Here is a 25,581-nt window from a genome sequence, read left to right on the forward strand (position 1 = left end):
AAAAGTTGAGTAAAATTTTGTGATATGCATGTTTTCAAGAATGCTATGTTCTTATTTATGATAGCTAATTTAATTTTTAAATTAAGCTAATTATATGCCCTTTTTTATGTATGGTTGGCATGAATATCATAATTTATGAGCTTCATGATCCGTACTGATGATGTAATTTGTTAACAAATATAGCATAAGCGGTTGTTCCTCCTAATCAATGCAATTCAAATTGGTACACGGTTATATATTAACTGTCTTACTAATAAAAGGTCCTTATACAGCTGTTTAACACTTGTATAGTTATACATGGAATAAATCCTCTATAAGTGCTGCATATTTATCTTACTAATAAACGTGGTATACGTATTGTATTACTATACTGCACGTTGACACTCATTCCAAGCCATAGGAATCTCTTCGTGCAATTCAGTGATGAAGTTTCCGCCTTTATGATCACTTTTGCTGGTTACCCACGAGCAAAACATTCCGAAAATGAATAAAGTTAGCATATCGAAATGGCCGTGAAGGTCAGCCGAATCATCTTGTATCTCTTGACAAAGAAAGAAAGAACGAACGAAAGAAGGAAAGAAAGGAAAGTTACAGTAGAATGTTCAAATGAACAAGAATAGAATAACAATACAAATATTTCCACGGTATATTATTTTCATTAGTAGTAATGAGGTAACTAATAATAATTATTGACTTAATTCCGTGCCCATGTACGAAGTGCTGTAAGAACTTGAAGTTCGCATGAATTTTCGTTAAGTCATTTCGGACTACGTTAATATCAATTCGAGCATACTCCTTTGTAAATCGATATTTAATTTAAAAACTTTCATCATCCAGGAGGAATAGGTCATTCCGTGTTTTATTTTATGAAGGTTTCTAGCCTCCATAAACTCTAGATCAGGGCCATCCACACAGCGCTCCTCAAGCGCTTTGGGGGCAGGTAGCTTCGGTAGTGATGGGAGGAGCTTGGCTGGCTGAGTGAGCAGCCGATCCATCAGTCGCTAGTCTAGTCCTATGCGCTTTGTTAACAGAGTGTAATTAAATCAGTTTCGCAGCTGTCATAAAAATGAAATGGCGTATGGCTTTTAGTGCCGGGAGTGTCCGAGGACAAGTTTGGCTCGCCAGATGTAGGTCTTTCGATTTGACGCCCGTAGGCGACCTGCACGTCGGGATAAGGGTGGAATGATGATGAAGATGACACATACATCCAGTCCCCCTGCCAGCGAAATCAACCAATTATGGTTAAAATCCGCGATCCTGCCGGAAATCGAACCCGGGACTCCTGTGACCAAAGGTCAGCATGCTAACCATTTAGCCATGGAGCCGGACACAGCTGTCATGACTGAACATCATAAAGCAGAATGGAAATTTCATTTTTCTGTACTGCTTATAAAGGCCATGCCAAATGTTTAGTGTGCCACCGAGATTTAGTGTGTTTAAAATAAATACAATTTGGAATGGCACTACAGTGCCAACCACAGGGATGATTATGGTGATTTCACAGACGCCAGTCGCCAATCGAAGTTGGAAGAATTGAAAGAAAATGTCAAGCAGCACTATTCTATAAGTATTATTTAATTTTAAAATGATTGTTTACAAACGGGAATGATGAAATGTTTGAATTATCTGAAGAACACTAAAATTGTGACTTGCCTATTTTTTTTTTTTGACAGGAGATTGAGGAGAGTGAGGTTGGTGACCCATTTTACGAGCAAGCTATAAATGTTCGCTGCGAATTTCCAAAGCTGGGGAACCCTTCATGGAAGGGAATTTAATCAAGGAGTGCCTAATGGACGCGGCAGCATGTATTTGTCCTGAGGAGGTAGTTGAGAAATTTGACAAAATTTCACTTTCTCCTCAAACTGTGGCTCGCAGAATAGACAATATGGCCATTGACATGGAACAGCAATTAATGGAGAAGGCAGAAAATTTAGTATCATTTTCCATCGCACTCGACAAATCAACCGACAATGCAGACACAGCTCCGCTCGTTATTTTCATTCGAGGGGTGGATGACGATCTTCGGGTCACCAAGGATTTCCTGGACTAGGTAGCTCTCATAGACACCACTACCGGTTTCAAAATTTTCCAAGCTGTGGAGGGTGTTTTTGAGTCAATGGGATTAAAATGGGAGGTCCTGCTTTATATGGTCTACGCTCGGAGGTTCCTCAGCTACGTAAAAGTAAAAATGGCTGAGAGCGGTAGTAACCTAATGGCGGCGATCCATTGCTGATACAGCAGGAGGCAATCTATGCAGAAGTCGCCAAGCTTGAAGACGTAATGGGAATAGTTGTGCGAATGGTAAATTTTCTTCGCACCCATTGAGTCACGCACCATCAATTCAAAGAGTTCTTGGATGATATCGAAGCGGAGTATCTGGATATCCCGTACCATGCAGAAGTAAGATATCTGAGCAAGGCGAAAGTGCTTCACATGCTTTTTGCGGAACGCAATAGATACCTTTTGTGACATGAAAGGGCGGCCCGAAGTTCTTTTGTGTGATCCTAAGTGAGTGGCAGACTTGGCATTTTAAGTGACATTACTGCCCATCTGAATACTTTGAACACTTCGCTTCAGGGCGAAAAGCACAATATCTGCGATTTGGTGGAAAGAATTCATCCGTTCGAAAGAAAATTGATTTTGTGGGAAAACCAGATGTGTGCCAGGAACACAGGACATTTTCTATAGCTTGAAACAGTGAAAGAAGGTGTCGACTTTGATGAGTACTCGCAGGTAATTCGCCAATTACAAGAAGAGTATGAAAAGAGATTTTCAGGATTATCAGAACTCCAAGCGATGTTGGATGTATTTGTTCGACCATTTTCTCTTAGAGCAGACAGTGCTCCACACTTAATAGTTGATTGAACTGCAGTGCAATGTTCGTCTTAAAGACCGCTTTCTAATGTCACGAAGTATAGAAGAATTTTAAACAGCGGCTTTCTGCAAGAAGAATATCCCCTTTTGTATCAACGTGCATGTAAAGTTCTGTCAATGTTCGGCTCAACGTACATTTGTGAGCGTTTCTTTTCGGTTCTTAAGCTTACCAAAAGTAACATTGTGCAACGATGAGCAATAGAAACATTCGCAATTGTTTAAGAATAGCTGTGTCCAGAAATATTATACTCAATTTGGAGAAGATTATTTGCTCCAAAACTAAAAGTTTGTAAAAACGACAGCAAAAGTCACTCAAGGTCTGTACTATCTGTTCAGATTTGTAAAATTTTGTTGAATTTTCCTTTCAGATATGGTCTAATTTCAGATTTGAAAAATTACATTATTCTTTACTTAACACTTGATTTCGTTTCCTGCATATTCCATAATTGGAGTACCTTCCGATTTATATATGCGGTAGATGGCAAAACAGCCGTATCAGTATGATGTCAACAAACCCACAAAAGCCGTCGACAGCACGTCTGTACGGACGTATCTAGTCAGCGCGGTTTGAACATAGTCGGTCTGTCCCAGCTCTCTTCGCTGCCACACTGTAGTGGTGGTAGGGGAAGGAGCGCTAGTCTGACTGCCCAGCGCTCCCCGAGCACGGGCGCGCTCTCAGAGCGCAATGACTGGACGGCCCTGGTCTAGATGGTCTATGTCTTATGTTTAAAATGTCGTGGAAATCATCAACGTTAATTCCACGCCCATGTACAAAGTGCTGTAAGAACTTGAAGTTCGCATGAATTTTCGTTAAGTCATTTCGGACTATGTTAATAACAATTCGAGCATACTCCTTTGTAAATCGATATTTAATTTTAAAACTTTCTTCATCCAGGAGGAATGGGTCATTCCGTGTTTTATTTTACGAAGGCAGGTCGTTCCTCTCTTATATATCTGCGCTGGCCCTTCTAGAATCATCCGGATGTTCGATGGATCCAGGAACCTCGCAAGACGGAACACTCCAGATTAATAGTCGTCATGAGTGTGTATGTGTGTTCAATGTTCAAGTCAGATATTTCACCATGATTATATTACTGCAGACAGTAAATACCACAAAAATAAACCGCTCACTCATTTCTTTTTTTCTCACTCGCTGCTATACAATGCTTATACAAGGGTCCTGGTCTGTATAAGCAATTCAGTGAATAACTATAACAGATGTATACACAGGAGCCTTATACACGGTTTATTAGTAACGAATTGCACATAAACGGTGTATAAACCTTGTATAAAAGTTATATACTGTTTATTAGTAAGACTGTAAATATACACATAGTGCAAGTTTCGGCCCTGAAATCTTGGGCCATCTTTAGCCATACAACCAAAATAATATTAAAACCTAATTAGCTAATACAAATGTGGTGGTGGTGATTATTGTTTTAAGAGGAAGTACAACTAGGCAACCATCCTCTATATAACACTAATCAGAGAAAAAAATGGAAGGGATCCGACACATCGAAAAATGAAGATATCGGCCAAAGGAAGACAAGGGCCATGAAGGGCGTGAAAATGAATGACTCCCTAGCCCTCGCAAACCTAATAGCGTCGGGGTTGGAAAAGAACAAGAGTTGACCAGGAGAGGTCGGATAGGATAGAAGAAAGTGATGAGCCTGACACAAGTAAGTGGAAGCAATGCCAGGGCTCAGCTGAGGGCCCCGTGGTCGCCGACCCACGCTCCAAAGTTCGGAGCCCCTGAGGCCCCTTTTAGTCGCCTCTTACGACAGGCAGGGGATACCGTGGGTGTTATTCTACCGCCCCCACCCACAGGGGGGTAATACAAATGTCTTACAAATTATACACATAATCATTTTGTCAAATGCTCGTTGACTGTATTGATGCACATTTAACTAAACATAAGTCTATACTTGATATATTAAAATACCATATTCACTCATGTATTAGACCCCTTTTTTCCCCATTTTTAAAGCTAAAAATTGTAAAGGGGGTCCAATATGCAATAACCTCAAATTTTGTGCAGTGAACATATGACTTCTAGGCTATAAAAAGCTGCAAATTGTACATGTAAACATTCTACACTGTTAATGAACACTGAATTTTCACGACCACATTGTAATCGAAAGCGACTTCCAACCTATTAGGTCGTGTTACGTACATTTAGTACGTGTTGAAGAGATGTTAAGTACAGAACCAAAATGGCAAACTTAAATGCACTCTACAGTGTAATGGTAGTAGTACCAGATCTGTAGCTTAGATCCTTTCCAACAGAACAAAGATGGCCTAGGCCACCATAGCTCAATTGGTAGAGCAACCGACGCGAAATCGGGAGGTTGTGGGTTCCGATCCCACTGGTGTCTGGTTGGCCATTTTTGTTCTGTTCTTAACATCTCTTCAACACGTACTAAATGTACGTAACACGACCTAATAGGATGAAAGTCGCTTTCGATTCTACACTGTTCTTTAACAAACCTATGAATGTATTTGAGTTATACTGGCTATTTTTGTTGGAAGGCAGTATTTCTAAATGTAAAAAGTCAACAAATGGTGAACACAACTTTTAGGCCTACATATAAAGTAAATATAACCTGTTTTAGTTGCTTATATCACGTCATTCATTTCATCTCATTAATTTCTCTGATGAGGTCGACATCAGGAAGGAGATACAGTCGTAAAAACTCGCTACGAAGATTCGTCTCACTTGATACTCAACCCCGTAGAGAAAAAAGGGATAAGGGTATCATACTGTAACATGTTGGCGGGGTAAATAAGTAAATAAATGCGTACAGAACCTGGTAGCAACCTATTTCTAAGATTTATTAACTAAGCACTACAATGACACACACGCACGCACACACACACGCACAACCGATGATAGCCGAGCCACAACTTACACAAGCACACGGTTACACACTTACACGGTTCGCGCTCTCTCTCTTAGTTTCTCATGCCCCCCCCCCCCCCCCCCCAGAGAGAGAGAGAGAGAGAGAGAGAGAGAGAGAGAGTCGTCGATTATTTACAGTACACTCTCTCAGCCACTCAGTCACACTCATTAGCGCTGTTACGGTCCACAGCCTACACATCAGTCTCGCAGGTCGGGACAGTTTCCGCTGTTCACTCACTCCGTCGAACTCCGCAGTCTTCACACGTCGGCACCCAGTGTTCCCTTCGCGCTACTGCAGAACACTCAAGGTTCTTCTCCAGCAGCTGGCCCCAAGAGATACACACGCACAACGTCAACGAAACAGGAACGAGTCCTCGGCTCCAACAGGCAGATACTCCATCAGGCTGACACCTCAGCCCAGGCTATCACTGACTGCGCTCTTCGCTAACTCACACCAGCGAACTCAATCTCGCTCTCACTCACTAACTCTCACCGACTGCAGGCAGGTCGTTCCTCTCTTATATACCTGCGCTGGCCCTTCTAGAATCGTCCGGATGTTCGATGAATCCAGGAACCTCGCAAGATGGAACACTCCAGATTAATAGTCGAGTAATTTCCGTTGTCCCATGTGGCCGGCCCAGCGCTTAAGTGTTGCTCGCGATTGGCGCGGTCGAGCGTAAGGGGGGTGGGGCGATGGGTGACGAGCTCGGCCAGTAGCAAGTTGGCATGGCGGATGCTATAACCATTAGAGTATTATCATATTATGCAATATTGATACAAAATAACTCAATGGCCAGTCATTTGACTGTCAGTTGAGCAGTAGACCTACTGCACAGTAAACCTGATCACTACTTTCATTTTAACTGTCTTGCACCACTAACTTCCCTGCTACCGATGTGTCGTCATTCCAAGTGACGTCATCTTCACCGCCATCTCGTCAGCCATGCATTGCAATCGAGACCGAGAGTATTCCAGGTCCCGTCTTTCTGAACCTTTTAAAAATACTTTTGTTCCCGACTACAGAATCCAAACTGTGTGAAGCTATTCCCAAATGGTTTGGAGATGCTCTCTGATATTCTCAGCTGGAGTATGTGTAGCAGGAGCCACTCCTTCTGAATAAAGCCGTGTAGTTGAAAGTGTGCCAAACCACCAGCTGATAACTAGCATACGTTATGAGTTGTATTTCCGAAAGTAATACATAGTGACTGGAAGCATTATTTTGATAACTGCAGCTGTTGAAAGCCAGGCCCTTATTTTAAAGTATATTTCATGCTTGTTCTCTACATTTATCACATCGAGGTTTACCTAACAGCTGTAAATGAAATAAGAGAGACCGCATTGTTTAATTTAGGTGTGCTATCGCCCGGATAGTGTCGAAAGTTCCACGACGGAAAGAATAAAAATAAATAAAAGGAAGGTTTGCTGCATTTATGGATATCTACAGGTGTGGTGGTAATGCGTTTTATTTTCATAATGTTTAATTTCATACATTCGTTGTCTCCCATTTTTTATTATCGCATAACCTAGTACGTTTCGTTTGGAGCCTCCAAAAATAGTTGAAAGTACGTGGGGACATAAAAAATCATTATTATTATTATTATTATTATTATTATTATTATTTGTTAGGTACGTTGGCGAGTAAAGCAATTGTGATTGGATTGTTTTTATCACATTTTAAACCTACTTCTCCCCCCCCAAAAAACCCTACACTGGCCCGAGTTACGAGATATTAAATGATCACTTTGTTAATGATCTTGCCTGCCTATATTAATAGACCTAGCAACAACCGTGAATATTTCTTAACTGAAGTAAACTCGTTTCCTCATCCCGAGGTAGTGCAGCTCTTTTTTAAACAGGCCCCCCAGTGGAAGGGAGTTGCGTGTACCATTTTTACTGCAAATCAACCTTCCTGCCATTCATAAATCTCCGGCAATACGGTACCTCGAATCGATCTCAGGCTCCCGAGAATGGGAGCTAATTGTGCTAACCATTACGCTGGTGGACATTCTTAACTACAAAACACAGACATATATATATATATGACTGATGTGTGCTTGCAATGCGCAGGTCGGGCACAAAACTATTCACCTATTTGTGCGACGTCATCAGTGCTGCAGTAGGCCTACGCTACAGAAGCGGTAATTTCTTAACTACGAAACACAGATGTACCGCATGACTTCACATTTTCACTGCATGGGTCGTACAGACGAAACTATTCACAAATTTGTGTAATGCCATTAGATCTGCACAAGGCTTGTAGTCGCTTCGAAGCAGAATCGTTGTTCTTCTCTGGCGAATTATGCTGGGGGGGTCTTGTATGCAAGATTTTTTTTCTTCATTTTTTGGACTCGAAAAGCCAAGGGGGTTCTAATACAAAATTAAATATGGTAACTTGCACATGTTAAAATTGTTTTAAAACTGATGTAAGCTGGTTACAGTATTGTTCATCATGTTAATGACACTCCTTGATTGTTGTTGAGTATAATAACTGTACAAAGGCAGAGTTACACCAGGCAGCTCACAACAGAGAAGACATAGCCAAGATAGTTGCCGACATCCGGAACGTATAAGGACCAGAAGAAGAAGAAGATAAGAACTATAAGTAGTACCATGTGTGTATTTAATATTTTAATATATAACTGTGTACCAATTTAAACTGTTTTGATTAGGAGGTACAACCACTTATACTACATTCGTTAACAAATTACATCAATAGAGATCATGAAACTCATAAATTATGATAATCTGCTTTATGTTGCACTAAGACGGATAGGTCTTATGGCGACGATGGGAAAGGAGAGGGCTGGGAGTAGGAATGAAATGACCGTGGCCTTAATTATGGTATAGGCCCAGCATTTGCCTGGTATGAAAATGGGAAACAATGGAAAACCATCTTCAGGCCTGCCGACAGAGGGGTTCAAGCCAAAAGCCAAATTATTATTATTATAATTACTATTATTATTATTATTATTATTATTATTATTTCTGGGTGACTGAAGGAAGGGAGGAGTGAAGTAATGTGGCCTAAGAGTTTGATATTGCCTAAAAATCATACTGTAACGACAGCTTTCAGAAATACACGTACAGCTAATTATTGGGGGTTGTCCACACAAGAAGCCATGCAGAATGAAGACCAAGAGGGACTGACGTGAAACAGCAAGGACACAGGACTACAAGGCAATCTGTACGAAGATCAGCATGTCTCTTATTAACATCTCCCTATCAGAGATACTACCTAATGTAGAGTGGTGAATATATGCACTGAATAGAATAGCAAGGTACTGTTAATCAACAAGAGCAGATTTAGTCTCTGAAGTAATTCTAGACATCAGTAACTATGACGAGAGGTTGAAATGTGGTACTACATTGTAAACCTCACAGAAACAAATTCATATGGCAATTAACGTGTGCTTATCTTGGAAAGAATAAATTCTCTTTCACACAGACTTTCGTATTGAAGTGAAAATAATTCAGTTCTCTCTTTTTCACTGAAAGCTTACAAGGTACAATCACATTTTCCAAAAAAAAAATTACAGATCCATTTTTTTTGAAAATTGTTAGGGCTTCATTTTTTGATAAAATAATGTACAGTATATATATATTTTATGTATGGCAAAAGTAGTTGTATCATTGGAAAGAATATACATTTCTACTATAGAAGATCATTTTTATTCAATGATTATAGTTATTTTATATTGACATATTAATTAACTTCAGTAACTTAGCATGTGTGACACTAGTACAATAACAGTTCGAGAGGCCACCACGTTTCCTGCTTCCATCTCTCCAATTAAAATGGAACTAGTAACACATTTCACATGAGGTCTAAAGTGGAGTGTGGTGTCATTATTTTGCACGTATTCTTAAAGAGAAGTACCAAACAGTACACTGACGAAGACACACGTGAGGATTTGTGCACGTGAGAGAGTTAAGCTGGAAGAATAATCTGATCTTCAGATACTGAAAGGAGGTACTGTGACCAGTAAACACAACTACAGGGTGAATAGTCGAATAAACTCCACTCTTCCCACATGCTGAGTGGTGCTAGAAACAGAACATTCTACCCAAAAACAACAGAGCACATGCTCAGGGCAAAAAGCGACGATGATGATGATGATGATGCTTGTTGTTTAAAGGGGCCTAACATCTAGGTCATCGGCCCCTAATGGTATGAAATGAGACTAAATGTAATGACAATTTAAAAGTTCAAAATCATCCACTGAGCAGAATAAAAACACGTGATGATGAAGAATGAATGGATGGATATGAATTTAAAACAATCAGAGGATCTGACCTGCAATGCCCCACTTTCCCAGAACCTATCACAATGGTACTAATCACGGGTACTGATTCACCCATTCTGATTCACGCTCTGATGCTATTAATCACAAACCTATTCTAAAGCACATTCCTGCATCAAGGATACTTTTTGTCTAAAGGGGTCCAAAATCCAGGTCAACAACCTCTCATAATGGTACTTATCGCTAGTAAAATAGAACCATGGTATTTGTCACGTTGCGGTACAAATCAAAAGTAGCGTGGGCTCACGGTGTTTCACACATTATGGTACTACTAGCAAGTATTGTACGTCGCACAACGCAGACCTATGGTGTTTCTCACATAATAGCACCACTCATGGGTAAAGCAAACCCATGGTGTTCCTCACACAGTGGGTACTAATCATAGGCAACGCAGATCCACGGTCTCGCTCATATAGTGGTACTAATCACAGGCAACGCCCAGACCCATGGTGTTTCTCACAATGGTACTAATCATGGGTACTGATTCACCCATACTGATTCATGCTCTGATGCTATTAATCACAAACCTATTGTGTACCTAACATAGTGGTATTACTCGCAAGTAAAGGTGACCCATGGTGTTCCCTGCATGATGGTACTAATCACAAGTAGTTTCATGGTTCTAATACAATCATCACTGGGTCACCTCTTACGACAGGCAGGGGATACCGTGGGTGTATTATTCATCTGCGTCCCCCATCCACAGGGGTAGGGCAAAAAGCCTTTAACTATTATGAGTGATTTAATTGCAAAGAAATAATACAAGTTGCTAAATTACAGAATACTGAAATTAACCTGTAGACAAACAATGTAGTGCGAGATCATATTCCACGTTACCATCTGCAATCTGGCCTCAAGTATTTTCAGAATTTTATGGTGAATGGCATTTTTCAGTTCTACTGAGTAAGGTTACATCTGTACACTGTCTTAAACCACTTGACAAATAAAAGCAACAAAGTGTTTAATGATGAGAATGAGCTACACTAATTTTTCAGTCTCTGAAAACATTAGGCACTTCACTCATTTAATTATGAGCAGTATGTGCTGTAGCTTCATTTTGTCAGAAACATTGAAGTGCCCTTTCCTAGTCAGTCAGTAGTGGGAAAAACTCGTATTAAGAGGTAAAGTGATGATGATGATGATGCTTGTTGTTCAAAGGGGTCCAGGTCATCTAGACAAAATGTAATGACAATTTAGAAGTCCAAAATAACCCACCGACTAGAACTGAAAACATGATGTTGAAAAATGAATGGATGAATATGAATTTAAAACAATCAGTGGATCCAACCTGCAATGCCCCATCTTCCAAGAAATTATCTTATAACAATAGTATTACTGACCAAGGGACTTCTTCTAAAGCACTACCCTGAATCGATGATACTTGTTGACTAAAGGGGTCCAAAATCCAGGTCCATGGCCCCTCATAATGGTACTTATTGCTAGGAAAGTAGAACCATGGTATTCCTCATGTTGCGGTACTAATCAAAAGTAGCGTAGACTCACAGTGTGCCACACATTACGGCAGTACTCACAAGTATTGTACGTCGCACAGGTAACACAGACCTATGGTGTTTCTCACATAATGGCGTCACTTATATGCAACGTAAACCCATGGCGTTCTTCACCTAGGTGTACTAATCACGGGCGCCGGTACTGCCGTGGTGTTCCTCACACAGTTGGTACTAATCACAGGCAACGCAGACCCATGGCGTCGCTTATATAGTGGTACTAATCACAGGCAATGCCCAGACCCGTGGTGTTTCTCTCACATAATGGTACTAATCACAGGCAACGTTAGCCCGCAGTGTTCCGCATATAGTGGTACTAATCACAGGAACTGTAAACCCACAGTGAACTGCTCTCTGCTGCTACTATTCACAAACCTCTTGTGTATCTAACATAGTGCTATTACTCGCAAGTAAAGGCAATCCATGGTGTTCCCCGCGTGATGGTACTAATCACAAGTAGTTTCATGGTTCTAATACAATCATCCCTTAGTCGCCCCTTTCAATCACCTCTTACGACAGGCGGAGTATACTGTGGGTGTATTCTTCGTCTGCATCCTCCACGCACATGGGGTAGAGAGAGAGAGAGAGAGAATAAAAGAAAAATGAAGTAACGGACGAAAAGCAAGGGCCACTAAGAGCATGAAGACTACCTAGGCCTCGAATGCTCTAATACCAGTGGAGTCAGAAAAGAAATAGAGATGACCAAGGGAGGTCAGACAGGATAGATGAAAGTGACGAGCCTAGCACAAGTAAGTGGAAGCAATGCCAGGACTCATCTAAGGGCCTCCTGGTTGCCAAGCCATACTCCCAAGTTGACAGCCCCTGGGGCCCCTTTCAGTCACCTCTACGACAGGCAGGGGATACCATTGGTGTATTCTTCATCTGCATCCCCCACCCAGAGGGGGCTATGAGGTAAAGTAAGTAAACTAATTTCTTCATCATGAGGTGGTGCAGCTCTTTTCAGGCACACCCTCAATGGAGGTGAGCTGCAAGTACCTTTTTTGACCACACACTAGCCTTCCTGCCATACTTCAATCTCTGGCAGTACGGGAAATCGAACCCATGCCACTGATGACAGTGGCAAATAGCGCTACGCTATTGAAACAGACACATTAAGAGGTAATTAAATGTATTGAGGAAAGAACGGAAAATCAAACCGCATGGCACTCTAGTCCTAATGGGCCTTGGCCTAACAAGTGCCAGGTGCTCATCCCGAAGGCCTGCAGTTTAAGAGGTGATAAATCCTCTCTGGTATTATTCTTGATTTTCTAGATTGGGGTCACATCAGACGACTCCTCAATTGTTCTCATGTAGGCTGAGTGGATCTTGAGCCAGCCCTCAGACCCAGGAAAACATTTCTGACTTGGCCAGGAGTTGAACTTCAGGCTTCACAATAAGAGGCAAGCTTGCTACCCATAGTCTGCAGGGTTGGCAAATTCCGTGGATTGGTCGAAATAAATAGTATAAATTTTTTTTATTGCTATAAAAGCGCAACAAACAGCAAGTTTTGTTTTGTGGATTGGAGTTTTATGAATTAGTCTTGGGTTCTCATGTGCATGATTTTAGCCTATTACTAACTACACGTGGTATAACAGACCATAGCTCCAAATCTTGCTCAAAGTCAGTCATTTTTTTTTTTTTACCACCTCTAGTTCCTAATATGCTAGTGGGCAAAATTACAACTAAGTATTTTTCTGTTTAAAAGTTATTTAGTTTTGCTTTCTGGTAAACTCACAGTAATATTTCTGTAGAAACTTACTATCGATGCTTTGGAAGAGAGAGAGTGTGAGTGTGTGCGCGCGCATGGTGTGTGTATGTGTGCGCTAGGTTTTAAAATAGCATGGCACATAGAGAGAATTTCTTAGGTCCCTGGGTTCCAAGACAACTGCTGTCCAGCCAAATGGCCTGCAGATATTGGAGTATCATATGGTCAGCAGGACGACATCAACTGCATTACATGGCTTTTGTGATTAGGTTCGCTGCCTCTCATTTAAGCAGCTAATCAGCTGGTCACACAAGGGCGAGTGAACCTGTTCCAGCTCTCAGCCCACAATTAACAGTCCCTACAGTGACTAGAAATTGAACCTGGGGCCTCTGGATAAGAGATAAGCACACTACCCCTACACCATGGAGCTGGCTTTCAAAGGACAATGCACTAAAAACCTGCATGTACGTATCATAACATTTTGAGGATGATGTACATCTTTCTTGTTGTTCTGCTACATGGACATTAACCCACTAGACTCCCTTGACGTGACGTTCACGTGGATCTTGGCTAGGCCTTCAACTCAAATTACGAGACATTCACGTACCACACCGAGTTGTATGCCCTAGCTCTTATGTTGACCAGCCTTGCAAATTTTTGTACTGTAATTTTCTGCCCAATTGTAGCCAGTGAAAGCACAAACATTTCATCAGGTGTCAGTCAGTCTCCTAGCCATGGCTCCGGGCACAGTAAAGGCCACTGACAGCAATGCTATTGCTGAGTTAATTCAAAGTGTTTAAACAGGGATTCGGAGGACAGTGATGGTGGTTATTTAATACCGAAAAAGAGATTTTCAGTTCAACTCATACGAATGACTGAAATCGTACCTAAAGCAAAACATAAGTGACTGGGAGTGGGTTTCCAAGGCTTACCAGGGTTGTCAAAAGAACAGAGACAAATATTTAGATAATTCTGCATCAGAGTTGTCTGTATTTTTGGAGTTTATGGACCCGCTGTTTTCCTACATTGCGTGGGAAGAAAATATTTATGCTATGGAACAATTATCGGACTCAGATACAAAAGAAAGAACAAACGATGGCAAATGGTTTGACACTAGTGAGGATGAAATTAAGGCCTAGTTTGCCCGCTGCATTCTGATATCACAGGTTCGTAAGCCTCGCATCCAATTATATTGGAGCATAGATGAAATGTACCGAGACCCCAAAAGGTGTGAAGTGCCACTAAATATATGCGAAAGTTTCAAGATTTACCACATAAAATCTTCATTCTGACATCATTATTGGTTGACTGGAATTATTTTGAATGTGTCACTGACAACTGTGTATGAAAATTCTGGCTGCTGTTATATTTATGGCATTTCTTAGCAGTGCATAGTAGTTCTGACTGGGTAGCTTACTTGAGTTGAGGGCAATTTAAAACTGATTTCTAAGTGAGCGTGCAGAACCATTAAACCTGAGGTGACTGGGTTAATAGAAGAGGAAATACTAAATAAACTGTCCTAGAAGGAACATCAAAACCTACCTATTACATTAATGGACATCTTAGCATAGTTTGAAACATCTCCCCAGGAGAACATAAGTGGTATTCTAGGGAAGAAAAACAGAATCAGCAAAATTTAATCATCAAAACCATTATGCATTTAAGGAAAAGAAACAAGCAGCTTTTAATGTCAGTAGAAAATACTGTAATTCCTGACAGATTTGGAAATGAGTTATATTCAAATAAAAATATCTTAGCATTCATTATCAGATAACCGGTCATGCCAAATTCACTGATAAGGCCAATTCCATTAAATATACTGAAATAAACTTCCAGCTAATGATTATATCATAGGTAAAGAATTCCTAACAGAATTGAAGTTGAAATATCATGTATTTCGTACCTGGGTGGAGAAGTTTCATCCTAAATGGAGGAATCAAATTTTTCTTTTTCCGAGACTTTTCAGCAATTAGCAACTGGTCTTCTTCATCCTCGTCGTCAGCATTGCTGTCATCTTCATTTTTTTCAACAATGTTTTTGTCGTCATCACTCTCTTCATGGAAGTCATAAATGGAATCACTGGGGGAGGACTTTTCTGTACTTTTCAAACTGAAATAATAGAATTTAAAAAAAGTTAGAGAAAACTTAGCACAGGTAAATATATTCAAAGAGGTTTCATAAGTTAACTTACACTGCAGTTGAACAGAGCTGTCCAATTTATTTTTACATCAGTTGAACTAAAATTGGCAATATAGGAATTTAATTTATAATTTAACAAGTTTAAGAATTTCAAGGATGAATTACGTGAAATTTTTTATTTAAGTAACATACCATATTCTTGGCTTCTTTTCAAATATGCTTTTATAGAAATGAAGGTTTTTGAATAGAACTTAATGTAATATTCTCACTAATAAGTGAAAGTTGTTCAGCTATATTGGTTAAGTACAGACATATCACATTTCAAATATCTAATAACCATAAAAATCTTGATTTATATAAGAAATTAACAACACAGATCAGTTCCTATGTGTCAACATCATGAATTTATTGCTGAACAGGTAAAATACAAGAAAATATTGACTAGTTCCTGAGGGAAAAAGTTTTTTTTCCAAGATCATCAATGACAGAAAAAGTGTCATATCTTGTTCATAACTTGGCTGTCAAATGTGGAATTAACATCACCTGGCCAGGTAGCAACATCATTATTTGTAGTTTATCACTGTATGCCTGTACGAGTTTAGGAGGGTATTTTACACAAGAGAATGCCAAGAAAATTATCTCAAGTATATACAGTAACTGGTTATAATCAAGTGCCTTGTCATTCTTGGGAAAGTTACTTGCTGCTTATTAAGAGGTACTAGTCTCAATAACAGTAATACATACATTTAATTTTACTAATACAACAGAAAGTCCACAAAGAAAACTCTGTCTATAATGGAGAAAGAAAAAAAAAAAAAAAAAAAACAACAACCACCTCTCTAACACTTCTGAACAAGAGATATAGGAGAAGAAACAGCTGGTAGCTAGTTCACTAAATGCAAGGATTTATCTAGAAAGCTCTTGCTCCTGGTTAATACAGCATGCAATCAACAGGACACAGATTAATTGTATTTGCCTTTTCACAGAACACAGCTGTTTCCTGTTTTATCATTCTCCTCCAATCCATCTGGAAGAGTTAGCAATCTATTACAAACTGGTTAGGCATTGGAATAGCAAACAGCAAAAGCAAAATCATTTCTGTACAGGCCATGGCCATGAAGGCTCTCTGGAGGGGTGCGAAGTAAAGGCTTCCACTACATTAGAACTTGGTGGGGTAAAGTGGTAAGCTCTATGTCCTAGAAATTAACCTGCCACTCATTTTCGGTGTAGGCTGAATGAACCTGAGGGCATATGACGCTGTTGATGGTGATTCGTCCGTCGGATGGGGACGTTAAGCCTTGAGCAGACCCCTTGGTGCTATTCGACAGGAGTAGGCTATGTGCCGGCACCGGGTTTCACCCTCTTCCTACTATCATATATCACGTCATTCATTTCATCTCCCATTAACTCCTCTGATGAGGTTGACGTCAGGAAGGGCATCCGGTCATAAAAAACCGCCACGACAAATTCATCTCACCCCATACCCGACCCCGTAGGGAAACGGGACAAGGGTTGGACAAACAAACAATGGAGAATAGAATCCAAGTCCTTCCAAGTGAACCGAGCACACCTTTAGAGCCCCTACTGGAAAAGTAAACTATCTGTTCAAATAATAGTTTAATTATGATTTTATGATTTTATTAAAACATTTTGCAAAGTTAGTCCTAGGTCTGGCTCCTTGGCTGAATGGTCAGCACAGTGGCCTTCGGTTCAGAGGCCCCGAGCTTTGATTCCCGGCTGGATAGGGGATTTTAACTTTCGTGTGGTTAATTCCTCCAGCTCGGGGGCTGGGCATTTGTGTTTGTCGCAATACACATCTTCATTACATCAACACATCACACTACAAACTACCAAAGAAACATACAACCCTTCATACAGGGTTGGTGTAAAACAATGCACCTGGCTGTAAAAGTGGGCTACATCCATACAAGTGCCAACCCCAGGTAACTGGAAAAAGATCGAGAAGACGAAGAGGAAGAAGAAGAAGACCATAAAGACAAGTGACTAAAAAAGTGATAAATAATTCAAGTCCATGGGTTAAATGCTCAATGTAGATCTATAAAACTGTAAAAGAGAGAATCAATTAAATCAGTGCTAACCTAGCATGTTTACCTCTGAGACTCATATCAGCAAATATCACCTTAGGTTCTATAGATGGGCCTGGTTTCTTCCACTCTGTGTTAAATTTTACTGAAATGTTAACTAACAATTGTTATTAATTTAGTACATTGGTTAAAATTACTCTGTTTCACAAACACATTTCCAAGATTTGTTACAAAACAATCGTAAAAGACAAATGAACAGATTTCCGCGAGATTTCTTAACGCGTTTGGCAGTGAGCGTCTTTTGTTCCTTTACATAAAGCGCTCCTAGAGGTGTGTTGAAATAGTATTTTAAATAATAATAATAATAATAATAATAATAATAATAATAATAATAATAATAATAATAATAATTTGTTTTATGTCCCACTAACTACTCTTTTACGGTTTTTGGAGACGCCGAGGTGCCGGAATTTAGTCTCGCAAGAGTTCTTTTACGCGCTAGTAAATCTACCGACACGAGGCTGGCGTATCTGAGCACCTTCAAATACCACCGGACTGAGCCAGGATCGAACCTGCCAGGTTGGGGTCAGAAGGCCAGCGCCTCAACTGTCTGAGCCAATCAGCCCGGCGAAATAGTATTTTGTCACACAGGGTTGACATTATTATAGACTACGGTTAGTGGATACCACCAAGATGTTAACATGCCAAGTAGGAGGCAACAAAAGCGTTATTATGATGAATGCCAGACACACATTGTTATAGATTTAATTTGAAAGTATGCAAGTGTGCTTGAAAACAGAAAGAACAGACTCTAACATCACAACATTCAATGTATTCTTATAAAGTGCAATATAAGGCTCTTACATCATCGGGAAAATATGATAATTGATATGTCTTGAATGGTTTCTAGGAATGCTTTTACTGCGGGGAAAATAATGTAACATTGTATTTTATTGAACGGGCAAATGGTATATCTATGTGGATTCTTACTAAGAATTTTTAAATATATTTAAGTAAATATGGAACCGAAGATGAAATTTATTACAGGTAAGAGAAATGTTTGATACATTTCCCAAGTTCTTTGAAAATATTTAAGAAAAGGCTAGGTAAACAACTGATAGGGAATCTGCCATCTGGGCGACAGCCCTAAATGCAGATCATTGATCGATTGATTACTGACCGAATTCAATGCCTTGTTAATGTTACAATGACAGCAGGAATTCATTGCAGATTTCTACACACTCTTGTCTTGCACTCAGGAACAAAGTCGCCAACAACAATTACATGGAGAGAGTCTTAAGCATAATATATAAGAACTATAAGCAACTGCTGCACTGGAGACACTCTTATGACCAAAAATTTACCAAAATATGCACAATAACATAAAAAATATGATCTAACAGTATTATATTTGAGGTAAAATTCCAGTTGTAAAATCAATAAGTCAGTTTATAACAACGGACCATTTATTTATGAATAAAATGCACAAGAGAAGTTAAACTAAGCAATTTGATATTGTAGTGTGCTTCTTATTTTATTACAGTTGTCAGTACCTAGTTAACGCATGCTGCGATTATATCTGCATCTTCAGTTTATGAGCCCTGAGTTGCAATATACAATGAATACCTTGTGCAAATTTTCAAATAAAAAGATATCCTATTTTCAGCCAACAAAGCCTTGTACTTTGTAAAACTTCATTCCACTTCAGCTGACACAATAGGAGCATATTTGAAATGGACAATATCATTTGAATCTAATTCTAAATGATTAAGAGAGAACTTTTCGCCCAACAAAATCACTGAAATGGAACACAATGTGCAATACCCCAAGGCCAACTAGATATACAGGCAATAAGGCTCCCCCTCCACTTCCAGCGCTACGTCACACGAATAGCCATCCGCTTAATTTTTCGCCAGTGACTTGTAAGCTGATATGAACCTCGCAGCAGTGAGGCTATCAATGGTGTTGAATGACTTAAACTTGTGTAAACATTGTGAATTATCCCTACGTCGTGTTGTGAACCTGGTTGTAGAAGCAACTATAGTTCAGAAGAGCCCAATATTTCAATTTTTAAATTTCCTACTGACTTGGTTCGGAAACAAAAGTGGATCTTAGCCATCCATCGAACAGAATTTGTCCCTTCAGCAAGCTCAGTTGTGTGCATAAAACACTTCGACGAATGTTTCGTAATTAGGGAGGATTCTGTTAAAAGACCTGATGAGTCTATTTTAACAGTAAAACGTAACCATTCAAAACTCTTAAATGACGCTATTCCTACTAAGTTTGAAAATGTGCCTGCCTATCTGTCTAAAAATCTTCCAAGACCGAGGAAAACTCCTATTTGAAGACAAGAAGAAATTGAAAAATGGGAAGAAGATGACAGGATCAAGGACTTCGATGACATTAAAGGTAATTTCACTACTAAATGCAAATTAGATTTTGACAAAGTTTTTGTCAATTTCGACAGCCAAAGACTATGTATTTTCAAAATTTATATGACTGAGGAAAATATTCCGAAAATGGGTACTTCTTTAACATTAAACGAGGCTCTTGATTTTAAAGCCATAAAACATGGTATTTTCATGAATGATAACCCTGATATACGAGCATTAGGTAACGGGGGCAAGATATTAAAATGGTCAAATTTGGAAAGTATCTGTAACTTCCTGTTTAGTCTTGCTTGTGATTCAAATGTGACTGTCCACGACAAAATAGAAACTGTGAACAAAATAATCGATGAAATTGAAAGTGAAGTTGATGACAGTATCATTACTGATAAATTAGAATTTTGCAAAGAACAGTTAAATTTAGCCTTTGCAAAGAAAGTGTCTTACTCCTGTATACTAATAACATGGTTCGCTTCAATATTTTTTGCATTTCCTGGGGCGTATAAGAAGATAAGAAAGTCAACAATCCTTACAATGCCTCACCCTGTGTATTTGCAGTCTTTTACCTCAAAACTAGGCACGTGAAATTCGGGTATAGATGATTCACATTGGAATTACTTGAAAAAGAAAGTAAAATTGTTAAATGAACATGAACGATTTTGTAACTTCTTGTTGGATGAAGTCTATGTAAAACCTGAGCTTAACTATAAAGGAGGAAAGGTAGAGGGAGTTGCTTTTAGTAGTAAAAGTGGAGAAAATAACGCAACATTAGCTACAACTGTACAAACCTTTATGTTGTCATCCATTCTTAAAAAAAAAATAAAGACGTTGTTGGTTTGTTTCCATGTAAGAACCTAACGTCACATTTCTTAGAAGAACTAACTTTGCAAGTCCTTAAAGATATAGGTTATAAGGTAGTATGCATAATTTCTGATAATAACAGTGTTAATAGAAAAATGTTTGAAAAGCTGTGCAAAAGCAATTTACAAACCACTTTTCAAAATCCATTTGACGAAACGCAAAATATTTTTGTAATGTTCGATACTGTTCATTTATTTACAAGCTTAAGAAATAACTGGCTTAATCAAGCCGATAACTTACAAACTTTCGTGTTTCTTGACTTTGACAACCCTGAGTCAGACAAAAAATGTATTGCTAGTGTTGGTCACCTTAAACAGCTCCACAGAGGAGAAGAGAATGATGTAGTTACGCTTGCTCCTGCCCTGAACCAAAAAGTGTTGTACCCAACTTCTTTAGAGTGACAAAATGTAAACCTTTGTTCTAAGCTCTTCGATGAGAAAAATGTCGCCGCTTTAAAACACTTTGATAAAATAAAAAATGGACATGGTTTTAAAAGCACAGCTGTATTCTTAGAAATAATTCTTCAGTGGTGGAAGATTGTTAATGTTAAGCATGCTTTCAAAGGCGACAGATTTAACGACCCTCATTGTAATGCAATATTTTCAATTCATGACGACAATGTTTTATTTCTGCGCAAGTTTTTAACATGTTTAATTAGATCTCTCAAGAGGAGATTACAAAAAAAATACAAAAAAAAAACAAAACAATAAAAACAAACAAACAAACAAACAAACAGAGAGTCGTCATGGAAAACTTACTAATGAAACTGAAACAGCCTTAGTTCACACTACAAAACTATTTTAGAGTTAATAAATTTCTTGAAAACAAGTTTAGGATTCAAGTATGTATTGTTAGGGAAATTTCAAACTGACGAATTGGAAGCAAGATTTGGGCAGTACAGGGAAATGAGTGGTGCCTGCTACCATATTTCAGTGAAGCAAATCCTTGAGTCAGAACGAAAATTGAAAGCCCTGACGGTAATAAATGCATACTCTGCTAAACATGCAGCCATCCCTATTAGTGATATTTCATTAAGTAAGTTTGTGGATTGCAAGAGCTCAGATTGTAAAAGCTTCAAACCAACAGACATTTCACATTTTGAAAATGTGGTAGTTGAGTTAAATGATGTTATTGTATCTGAAAATATTTTGTTAGGTCTAGTTTATATTGGTGGATATATTTGTAAAATAATTATGAAAAATTGTACATGTATAAATTGTCAAGATGTTTTAAAGCCGGAGGACAATTTTTATTTCAATATAATTGACAGGGGAGCTTTGAAATATCCATCAGATTTTATTGTTAACATTTTGATCACACAGTTTAAATTATTTAGTGTACTTATAAGAGATAAATTTGAATCGAGGTTTTTACATGGTGATTCTCAAAGAAACATTCTGACTTTGCTTGTCAACAAAGTTCTGGAAAATGAAAAAGTCATGTTTGAAACACGCAGTGATTGTAAAAGTAGTTTTAAAGATTACATTGACAAATGTATATACATCTTTTTAAATATATTATTGAATAACTATAGAAAAGTTATCGCAGACAAACTCGTGGCTAAGAAGAAGAAATCCTCAAGTAAGGATAGCCATAAATCGGCAAAAAAAAAAAAAAGATAAACTGAAACCTTAAGAATTGCTAGATAAGTTTTAAATTGAAGCCTAATTTCTAAGAAAGGTTCCAGACTATTGTTGTGAATTGCTATCATGTATTTGCATAGTAACATTAAAACTATTTTATACGTATTATGGGTTTTAATCTTTAGCATGAAACCGTGTTCCGTTACAAATGACAGATGTCAGCTTAATTTTACATAAATAAATGTACATAAACTGTTCCGCTAGTTTTCCCCCGCATAAAACTCATGTAGTGCACAAGCCTAAATAAAACCACAATTGAAGGCATGTTCAGTTATATCGTTAAGGTTCAATAAATTAATAATATCATGGAGACAGTGAGAGCGGGCCGTATACTACCATGCTGAACGCCAGCCACTCGCGTGACGTCACGGCCCGAGTCTTGTGGCCTGTCTATCTAGTGCGGCCTTGGATACCCTTCATACAACATTAAATTTATCCACAGCTATTTTCACTAGTTCTATCTGCTTCACTAGTGGCACTTCTAATTGCTGCAAAGCAGTTACAGTAGCAGGAAGAAAACCAAAATTTGATATGACGTATGAAAGTTGACCTGAAATGTCTGAATTAGACATTAATTTCTGGGCTAGTCCAATTGAAGCAGCTTCACTGCTATCAAATGAATCAATGATACTTTTCACAATGTTGAAGTTCTGGCAGTAATAGTTGCGGGATTCAATCCAGGATCCCCATCTTGTCAAAATGGGAGAAGGCGGCAAGGGAATGTCTGGAGCTGGCAACTTAAATGATGAAACACGTGAACGGGCTTTCAAGAAGACCTTCTTGACACACCCAATCAATTTATCAACCTCACTAAATTGACTACGAATCTCTTCTGCAACTCTGTGTAAGGTGCAAACTAAACAAGTCACATGCACCATTTTACTATAAAATGCTTTTAGTGACTTGGCAATTTTCATCATATATGACGCAGAATCCATTACAAAGAGCAGTACATTGTCATGCTGAACGCCTTCGGTCCATATGGCACGCATAGATCTGTCAGTTTAGTAATGGTAGATAAATTGACTTTTTCTAAATGCTCAGAGTTATTAGAAACGTTTCACCTGGACCATCTTCTCCCGAAGTCCCCACAATGACATTCGCAATGTATCTTCCTATAGAGTCTGTAGTTTGATCAATTGATACCTATATTTTCTTATTTGCAACCCGTTGTCTGATTTCTTGCATAGTTTTTTTTTTTTTTTTTTTTTTTTTTTTTTTTTTTTTTTTTTTTGTAGCTTGGGCTGATGTAGTCGTTTCTTAAAGTGGAAGGATCAGAAAGAGATTTGCCAGTGAATTTTTCTAAGAATTCACGAAATTTTGGATGATTCAGCTTACTTACGGGAATGTTGGGCCAAAGAAGGGTTGTACAAAGTTCTTCACAAAATGGTGAATAAGACTGGAGAGATTCTGCTAGGAGCATTTGCTGTAGTGTCTTTCCATTTTCGATTCGTTGTACTCCACGTTTCTGTTTTTCTGTTGCCACATGCTGCTAAATGTTAAATGACTTCTCCGCAGTTACTCTTACATTGCACAGTTTACAATACAGTATTTTACCATCACTTCCAAACACTTTCTCACCATACTGAGACATGAATTGTTGTAATTTAACTCGAATACTCTGCTTCACTTTAGGCATTTTTTTTGAACTCTGACTTCAACAAGATTCAATAACCTCTGTCTGAGACACACCAGATTATGAAGGATAGGCTTAAGTAGCCACCTGCTCACTGTTGCACACGGGTAAAGTCCATATTGTGAATTCCACAGAAATAGGGGAGGAAGGTAGGTTCTTACCATTTTCCAGGAAACAAAATGCAATGTACAATTCTGAGAAATACAACAACTCAATTGAACACGGAAGAAAGAAACTGAATGAGAAAAGGTCTTTACTAACTGAAAGTGTAAAAATATGACAAATATGACCATTTACTATCTGAAATATGCTCTATTACATAGAAATGATCATTTATGCATAAATATGACTTAACAAAGTACTATCATTCAATTACTTTTTTCATAACAAGCATTTATATATATTTAAGGAACTTATCAGACGTACCAAAAAATATATGCTCCATCAAGAAAATCCTAGCCCTACTAACATGTTTCCATCTGAGGGAACTCTAACCTATTTTCAGTTTCTTCTAGTATCTTGTTCATTATGGCTTTGGTAATTAGATATCTTTCTGGAAAACTTTCTTCCGACAACTCTAAAAAGTTGTTATTTCTTAGTATGGGTCGTCCTTTGCCTTCTTCAGTTTATAAACAGTCTTCATACAGCAGTAAAGCTTCAAACTTATGTCTTCTACATGCACAAGGGTAAAGTCCATATTGTGAATTCCACAGAAATAGGGGAGGAAGGTAGGTTCTTACCATTGTCCAGGAAACAAAATGCAATGTGTAATTCTGAGAAATACAACAACTCAATTGAACACAGAAGAAAGAAACTGAATGAGAAATTCGTAACTATAAGTTCTACATGCTACCATAATGAAATTTTAAAAACTGTTAAGAGGTTTAACACAGGGCTCTTGCCATGTTAATTTAACAAAAGCATTAACAATTTGTTAAGCCATTGCCTACGAGATACACAAGGCCAGGAAATACAGCACACTAGACTCGGTCTCGAGATACTTCCGACAAGCGCCGCTAGAGTTCATTTTACTGAGCTGTCTCGCTCGCTCATTGCAACACGTTCCAGGATGAAAACGAATAAAATTTCATTAAAACTAGCAATTTCAGAAGACACCAAACAGGATGTGAGATAAAAATATAGACCAAGAGTAGTTGTATGACTTATTTTCTAAAACATATTTCTTACACTTTGCTTAAAAGAAATAAGTAATTCACGAAAGAAGCATAGAAGTCTATGAGCGAGTTTGTCACTTCTTCCCGTTTTCTCTAATTCTGTCTCAGTGTATCCGATAAACTGATCAAGATTGCGGTCATGAATAACTTTGGGTTTAATCACCATCTTATAAATTATCAGCTATCCTACCTCCCCCCCCACATCTGATGTTGCTACATTCGTATTGAAGCCGCTGTTTGGAGAGCGATGTTATGCCCGTTTCGCCATAAGAACATTCTAGATAGGCCTAATGTTTCAGCATCTTCTGATGTGGTACAGTTAGACAGTTCAAGGATCTCAAATCTGTAGCCGGTATGTGCTTTCCTATGCTAGAGGACGCAAATTTTTAGCGTTGTCTCTCCGTATTT

At 38.7% G+C, this 25,581-nt stretch overlaps 1 protein-coding gene across 2 annotated transcripts in view; it reads right to left on the reverse strand.

The window, feature by feature from the left end:
- Positions 1–25,581, reverse strand: part of LOC136864592 (histone lysine demethylase PHF8) — a 557,749-nt gene that overhangs the window by 141,723 nt on the left and 390,445 nt on the right. For both annotated transcript variants that reach the window (XM_067141799.2, XM_067141798.2), the window contains one exon: positions 15,191–15,396. In XM_067141799.2, coding sequence (XP_066997900.1) covers positions 15,191–15,396 — 206 coding nt within the window. The remainder of the gene's footprint in view (positions 1–15,190; positions 15,397–25,581) is intronic.

Source organism: Anabrus simplex, chromosome 2 (genome assembly GCF_040414725.1).
Source record: "Anabrus simplex isolate iqAnaSimp1 chromosome 2, ASM4041472v1, whole genome shotgun sequence".
Taxonomy (NCBI): domain Eukaryota; kingdom Metazoa; phylum Arthropoda; class Insecta; order Orthoptera; family Tettigoniidae; genus Anabrus; species Anabrus simplex.